Source organism: Diadema setosum, chromosome 1 (genome assembly GCF_964275005.1).
Source record: "Diadema setosum chromosome 1, eeDiaSeto1, whole genome shotgun sequence".
Taxonomy (NCBI): domain Eukaryota; kingdom Metazoa; phylum Echinodermata; class Echinoidea; order Diadematoida; family Diadematidae; genus Diadema; species Diadema setosum.
Window position 1 is genome coordinate 17,516,827 of NC_092685.1, and position 8,159 is coordinate 17,524,985.

General features: G+C 38.8%; 1 protein-coding gene across 1 annotated transcript in view; it reads left to right on the forward strand.

Annotated features, from left to right (window-relative positions):
- LOC140227736 (phosphofurin acidic cluster sorting protein 2-like) overlaps positions 1–8,159 on the forward strand; it is a 96,035-nt gene extending 87,876 nt beyond the window's left edge. The window contains exons 15-20 of the mRNA XM_072308142.1: positions 1,252–1,400; positions 2,855–2,906; positions 4,863–4,995; positions 5,880–6,115; positions 6,736–6,846; positions 7,871–8,159. Coding sequence (XP_072164243.1) covers positions 1,252–1,400; positions 2,855–2,906; positions 4,863–4,995; positions 5,880–6,115; positions 6,736–6,846; positions 7,871–7,989 — 800 coding nt within the window. The 3' untranslated portion in view covers positions 7,990–8,159. The remainder of the gene's footprint in view (positions 1–1,251; positions 1,401–2,854; positions 2,907–4,862; positions 4,996–5,879; positions 6,116–6,735; positions 6,847–7,870) is intronic.

The window sequence follows — 8,159 nt, forward strand, 5'->3', positions numbered from 1 at the left end:
GTAAAACGAGGAATGTTCACGCGCATTTTAATTTCACGAATTTCACGGGCGACAACATTCGCAAAATTAAAATGCACGCAAAAGTTCTTGCCTACACAATATGTATTGGATGCCAGTGGCAAGTCGCAAAAATTTCATGCTGCGAGAAAGGCCATCGGCTCCAATTCGCGAAATTTTCATGCCGCGAATATATTGTGTTTTACAGTACTCGGGACCAGTCTTCAAGAGATTGAAGTTGCTGGACAGAAGGAGATTACCAGCTCTTCAATAGCTGTTTATATCTCTTCTTTTCTTTTTTTACCAAGGTAGTTTCATGCCACCTTCACTTTATGTCAGATGTTGCACATTCACTGTGAAAATTCTCTTCTTCAACATTGTAGTAGGGCAGTTTTAAAAATTACCAAGCTTTACTGACTATTAAGCTATATAATGTTTGTAAAGATTGAGAGGTACTCAAGCGACAAAAGTTTTGAAAATTTCTGCCATCTCTATCTAGATGTAGCTGAACAAATATCGCCATGCCAGTAAACTATTTAAAAATGGTTTATTTTAACACTACTGGCTGCAGGAACAGTTTTGATCGTGGTAAATTTGGACACAAAGTCTTGCTTTGTTTAGACACTTTGTGATTATTTTTCAGGTGAAGTCTTTTCATGGATTTGTGCTGTAGCAATGTCAGAGATGCTGGTATCATTGTATGACCAGGCAGTTCAGATTTTACAAACTGTAAACAATTTTAAAAGGGCCCCTAACTCTTTCCAGCAAACACGTAGCCCCTCTGTCTTTCACCTCTCTCTCTCTCTCTCTCTCGTCTGTAAAGATCATATTATGCATAGTACTTTGTGAGTTTGGGAAGTTTTCACAAGGACTAAGACCAGTGTTTTGAGAGGTGTGTGTTTTCCAAGAGTGTTTTCTATGTAAACAGTTCAGCTGTTTGTCCCAGGGTTGTTATGCAACATCTGCATATGCAATCCATTGTGCCACGCTGCAAGTCTGAAGTTGCTCTCTGTGTTTCACATCCTGAGAGGAAAGAACGCTTATTTTAAGTTATTTTAAGAGACTTTCACTTTTACTAGAGGTCAATTTAATGAGTTGCTATTAACTTAAAATGGTTGCTTTCAATTACCTTGTTTTGATGCATGTACAGGATGTATTAGTAGAAATAATTTATGAAGTTTCAATAGTGGCAAGCTCTTTTAATGCACCCAACTTCTCACATGCTGCAATTTGAATTTCATCCCAATGCCCCAGCTGATAAGAGAGAGGTGGCGAACCGGGTGGAGAAGTATCTGTCTGGCGCCACCACGAGTCTGGGCCTGCCAATCGGGGAGGTCATGCTGACGTGCAAGCTGAGGGGGTCGCACGACGAATCTTGCCAGAAATTTGTACCATTTATGAACGTAAGTGTGTCTGGTACTGCACTGACACATAATATAGAGTAAAAGTCCTGCAAAAACCACATCTCGTTCTTTTGATGAAATAATTGGGATGAAACGATAAATGTGTGGTAATGCCTCATCAGGGTTTCTAAAAAGAAGTATGTCTTGAGGAAGTGAGAGTATAATTGCTTCAAATATTGTGCCCTTAAAGGGAAATCCAATCCAAAAGTAAGATTAGTCTGATAAAAAAGAGTATAATTTTACGAATTCAACGGTAAAAATTTGAATGAAATCGAATGAAAAATAAGGAAGTTATGACATTTTGAAGTTTTGCTTACTTCTGCAAATCAATTCTTGTATAGTGGATATGAATATGCAAATGAGTGAGCTGACCATGTCATACCCTCACAATTTTCCGATGATAGTGTACAAAAAAAAATGACGAAAATTCAACGTTTCTGTCATTGAAGTCTAAAACATGATGTTATTCCTGGTTGAATAACTTCAGAACAGTGATCAGTTTGATAGATATCTCAGGATTTGAGCCTCGGGCATATTGCGTTTGAATGAAAAACAGGAAATTCCAAAATTTCATGTACAAACTATATGGAAAGTTGAGAGGGTATGACATGCTCACTTCTCCATATGCATATTCGTATTGACCGCTCAAGAACTGTTTCCTGAAAAATTAGCGAAATTTCAAAATGTCATAACTTCCTTATTTTTCACCTGATTTCAATCAAAAGTTTACTGTTGAACTCGGAATTACTTTTTCTTATCGGACTAACTTATATTTGGACTGGATTTCCCCTTTCAGGGGATGGTAAAGTTATGGTTGAGATTGGGTTTCAGGTTTCCAACTTTTTTTTGTGAGATAATGAGAAACATCTTACAAAATATCAAAGAGCATACAATTCTAAGAGGGACTTTAACTTTAGAGTTTATTTGAATGAAAATTGGTTTTAAAATGACTGAGATATCCACAAAAAAGAGGTCCTGATAAAAGGTGAGACCCACTTTTAGTATGACCGCATTGTTTTACTTTCCTCTCTGACATCTCAGCCATTTCAAAACTGATTTTCATCAAATATATTTTGAATCCCACTTGGAATTGTATGCTCTTTCACATCTCATTAATGGTTTCTAATTATCTTGCTAAAAGTTAAACTCTAAATTCCCCATCTCAACCAAAACTATACCATCACTTTAAACTGTTTAGAATGTAACCTCTGTTTCATTTGTTGTCATTTGATGTCGATAACCTGTTTGTATATATATCCTGTCTCTTCCTGTCACTGTCTTATTTGTCCAATTTGTTCATGACATCTCTTAATGAGCTTTCATTGTCTTCTGTTTCTTTGTCAGAGGTCTTTCCAGGAAGTGAAATGATGTGCTTGAGATGGGGTCATATTGTTTGATCTGTTTGTTTGTTTGTTTTGTAGATTTTTCTCATCTCTGTCTGTTTGTCTCCACAGAATGTACTGATTGGTCCTCCAAATTCAGCACTAGGAGCAGTAGCCATTGCAGGTGAGACCATACAATGGCTAGTCCATTTATTCCCCCCCCCCCCCGTCCCTTTCTCCCTAGACACTCTCTCTCACAGTCGGCTCTATTACTCATTAATTAGACGGTTTGGCCTTAAAAATGCAAGTCTTCTGCTTGCTTGCTTGCTTGCTTGCTTGCTTGCTTTCTCTGTTTACATAGATATTTTTGGCAGTCCACTCAATGTTGGAAAAAACAGGAACTTTGTCATTCCCTTGAGTTTCCATGGCAACGAATGAATGAATGACAGCTGATGCTGTGGCCATAGGGAGAATTCTCCGTAGAGGCAATGTCACATCCCTCACCGCTAATAAAGTAATAAATAGAGGAAGTGTTTGTGAAGGATGCCTTCCCCTCATGCATGCGATTGGGCATATTGCAACACATGTTTACGTGCGAGGGTGATTGGCTTTCGTGCGTGTTGGCCATTCCTTGACTTGTGGAGATTTCCCGGGACTGCCTGTCTCCTGGCTGGAGCAGCAGCAGCTGAGGGCTTACTCACACAGTGGGAGTGACCCACTCTTCCTACTCACTTGAGTCCATTGTCTACCCCCCCCCCCCCCCCCCCCCAGTGCTTCTCCCGTTGCTAGGCAGTAACAAAGTCACAAACAGCTGTAAATTGAATTGGCATTGATGAGCTGTCAGAGCAGAGGATGTAGGTGGGTGTGATTCCCGGTAGGTCTCTTAGCATCGCCAGTCTTCTTTAACCTTAAAATCGACTGACCCTTGGCAAAGCACATTGACTCAGGGAAGGGAAAGGGGACAGAAGAGGGGGTGAAAAGAAAACAAGATTAGAGCGAATGTCAATAGTGTGAAAGTGTTAATGCGGCATGATGCATTCATACCCACCTGTTCGCATTACTGCAGGTGCAGTTCCACTTCTGATGATCAAGCTGACTTGGATATGCCATGGTAGTAGAATCAAACAAAGCCACATTATGTCAGAAGTTTTGTTAAGATCAGATGCGTAATGATACAGTTATGGAATTTTACAGTTTTTTTCAAAGCTGTACAGTGTATCATGGAACAATGACATTGGTTTCAACCGAAGATATAAATCAGATGAGCTGATGATGTAATAATCTGATATATCTCCCATTGTGTTTACACAAGAGAAAGAAGTTGTGAAATTAAATTTTAGAATTGCACTCGAAGTCAGTTGTTAACATAGTGCATGAGGGTTTCTGTTTTAATATTATTACATACTCTTTGGAACTTACTGTGTAAATTTTCATTTCATTTTCCTTTCATTTTACTGAGGAGGATGAGAATTTATCAGCTGCATAAGATCTTTCCTGGCATTTGTCATTTGTAGAGAACACATGCACCAAAGTAGATCCTGTCATCTTGGCCATTTCCACTCCCATTAATGTTTTGAGTCTGCTATTTAGATTCAGAATGTCCGCTGTCATGCTATGGTACTCAAAATGTACCGTGGTCTTTACTTTTATTGGTCATTGAATATGCAGAGCTGCATTGTATTTACATGCAATGTCCTAATCAAACAAAAGTACATATTTTCATGAATTAATGCACATGATGCAACAGAAACTACTTAATTATACCTGCTTCAGATACCACAACAAAGTCCTAAACAGAAATCACCGTAGAATATTCTAGATTAGATAATAAGCACAGTGTGCCCAGGTGCACTGGTTTTTATTGTCGATTCATAGACAATACAGTCCTACCTTTATAGGTGGAATAGATTAAACTTTGATCAGGGAGATGTCAGAAAAATGACAGTTATGGGTAGTTATCAGTCAGTTTTTAGTACTTGTTAATAAATCATAGGAAGTTCATGCATGAATATTAGAGTGCATGGTCCACTGTGACTCATTTCAGAGTGCAAGGACTGAAGGCAAAGTAAATATTTCAATACGTGAGCATGATGACTAATGAGTGTATCGCCCTCATCATTTTCTCATTCGATGGAAGCAGAAAATGAGGACACAGTGTCAGGTGCCTCCGTCCTATCGTCCAGTCCTCCTGCACCTGCAGCCACGAAGGAGAAGGTTGATGGCGGCACCCCGCCCCCAAGCCCAGCTGTCAGTACTACTACAGTCCCCCAGGGGTGAGTCTCGATGAACAAAGTAAAATGTAGTATTAGAGACATGCCAACAATTAGGACTTAATGGTCGAGTCTAATACAGTATGGAATTTGATGTATTGTTTAAGCAGTAAATAGATAGAATATGAAAAAAAGAAGACTTGAAGACAGATATGAAATAAAATGAAATGAAAATGAAATGAAATGAAGACTTTCTGAAAACAACGTGGTATGGTAACAGGGTCCAACAGTATTTGAGAGCATGATATTTAATTTGTGAAGAGTTTTATTTCAGTCCACAAATCACTGCAGCTATGTTTAGGTAGAAATACAATGTATTTGACATATTGCTTTCATGTTAATTAAAGGCAACTGTTGATAGACCTGTGTACAATGTGTCTTCTCTCTTTAGGCATGGTAACAAAGAGTTTAAATCATTTGGTATATAAGACAGACATGGACTGCTTTTATTCAGGGTATTGTTGGTATTATTACACCTTGGGATCTGAACTCCACGCTGTGACCCTGGGTGCAAGCCCTTCTTGTCATAGTATGGAGTTGAGATCCCTTGGATGGTACTAACAATGCCCAAGAAAGCAGTCCATATATGTATACTATAAACCTTCTCAAGTCCACAAGCTCAAAATGCCATTGTCAGAGTGCACAATTAGGTCATCCCTGGTAACAACATATTAACCCTTTTTGTACCAGGGACTGTGGACAGTATGTACAGTGCTGTGGGGGTTTTCTGTGCCGATCAGCACTCAAGGCATGCCAAGGGTTAAATAGCAACTTGCCAATCTCACAAATTTGCATCACAGATTTTCATACCAAGTACAATAGTAAGCGAGCAATAATTATGGTGTAGAAAGAGATAAGAGTGTGTCTTGGATGTGTGTCTCCAGCAGCAGCAGCACTGGCGGTGGTGCCGCACCCTCCACCAGCCCGCCGACGTCCAGCGGTGGGGAGCTGCTGGACCTGCAAGTTGAGTACTGGCCCATGTCCGGCAGTAAGAAGGACAAGTCCTCCCTCAAGACAGCCTTCCGCTCACTGACCGTCTACCGCCTGCCGTCCACCAGTGAGACTCCATCGGGGTCATCTGCTCTGTCTATGGTGGTTGTCACCAAGGAGAAGAACAAGAAAAGTGAGTAATTACATATATCCCAACCATGAAAAGAAGAATTAAACTAGGGTAAGTGAATAAATGAATGTACATACAGATAAGTAAATATATAAATGAATATATGAATAAAGAAATTCTGTGATAAATGTATATGCAAATGAATAGAAGAGATATGTAAATAGATAGATGAATAAACGAATAGAATATGATGACAAAGATGACAGAATATAGCTGCTAATTGAGCAATGCAACATTAGCTATCACTTACCATCACAAACTACGTCCATTCTCTTTTCCTAACATTAATACTTGATTAATACCTGCTCTGGTATGTTTGACGGTAGATCAGACCGTAGATTCATTCATGAGCTGGTGGTAATGACAACATTGTAAAGAAAAGTCAGTCTATGTTTTATATCAGGAATATTGGGAAATAAACATGCACAGTCATGTAAGACATTGGGTTTTATTGTCTGTTGTAAATGGGAATTGTAATGAAGAGGGAGGAAAATGTAGGAGACATTCTTTAATCTTAATTTCAATTTGAATTCTTGTTCTTGGGAGTCACCCACTCTTCACTTCAACCTCATTCATACTTGTGATGGGTTTTTATTTGCCTTGCCACACATGCATCCCTCCAGCAGTGATGAGGATTGGAAAGAAGCCCCCTGTACCGGAGCTGAAGAGTCAGACGGTGGATGGTATCCACAGATTGGTGTGCACCTCCCGCTCCCAGGACTATTCTCTCACAGGTAGGTTGGTCACCTCACTCCTCTCAGCTCTCCTTCATACACCCACTCTGCATTCTTTAGATCAGCTGTGAATGAATGCTGCTCATAAATTAAAAGTGTGAGAATACTTGCAGAAAAATAAAAGTCTGACAAAATTTGAAACTTACTAAAAAAAAAGTCTGAAGTGTATTAGACTGTGAACATTTCAGTGCATTTGAACACAAAAAAAAAAAAAAAAAAAAAAAAAAAATCTAAAAACTGGGTTTAGGGCAGAATAAATAAAAAGTCAGGAATCAGATTAAATTCTGAACTCTTGCATCTCCAATAAATATTCACTGTCATTTTGCTATGTTGATTCCTAGGTCAAGGCTTGGCGAAGATTTATGAAATGTATGTTACTTGCCATTTCAAGGATGATTGCACTGTTCACAACTTGTGGAAACTTTCCTTGTTTGTTTACCGGTATTTATGTAGTCAATACAAATCATGCTTCCATACTAATCATCAAATGACATTCATGAAGTAAAGGAATGCATTATAAACAGAACTGATAAGGATTGGCACACATGAGTGCCAGTAGAAAAGGTAGTGCTTTGGATTTGGGTTACATCTTATGTGACATTAGATTTTTATCTTTTTGTTATCCTTGTGTATAAGAGATGCATAAGAGATCAGAGAATATATTTGAAGAAAAGTGAGGAGCATCTTAAATACCCAGCAATGTCCAAACTGTAGTTTTTCGATACATAATTGTATAAAATAGGATGTGAAACTTACTTGAAAACAAGATAGGATGTGAGCACTATGATGAGAGACTATGGTTGCTATCTATATACATGTAAGTCTATTCAGGACAGTACAATTTCCAGAGCAAATTCTGAATGGGTAAAAAACAATATCATTCATAATTCAGGATCTAAATTTGCAGTATTTTTTTTATATTGGTATCTTTCATTTAATTAGAGATAATGATAGTGAGCTCCATACAATAAATGCATATGGTCTGAATTATATTTTTATTCATGTGATTGTTGTATCTTTACAGTTACTATCGATGGCAACGAGTTGTCAAGAGTGAAGTTTTTCCAGCTCTCGGCCCAATGGCAGACCCACATCAAGCAGTTCCCCGTGGCCCTCTTTGGCCATGTGGAGGCCCCCTGCTAGGGCCTGGCATGTCCCGAGGCCTCAGTCCAGCAGAATATTTGTGAGCCAACTGCATTGTTTCCCAGTGCACCATGACATCATTTTAGGTGCCATGGCAACACATACCGGACTGATTTACAGAGAAGAAAAAGGGGAAAAAAATTTGCAAAGACTGTTGACTGTAACTTATT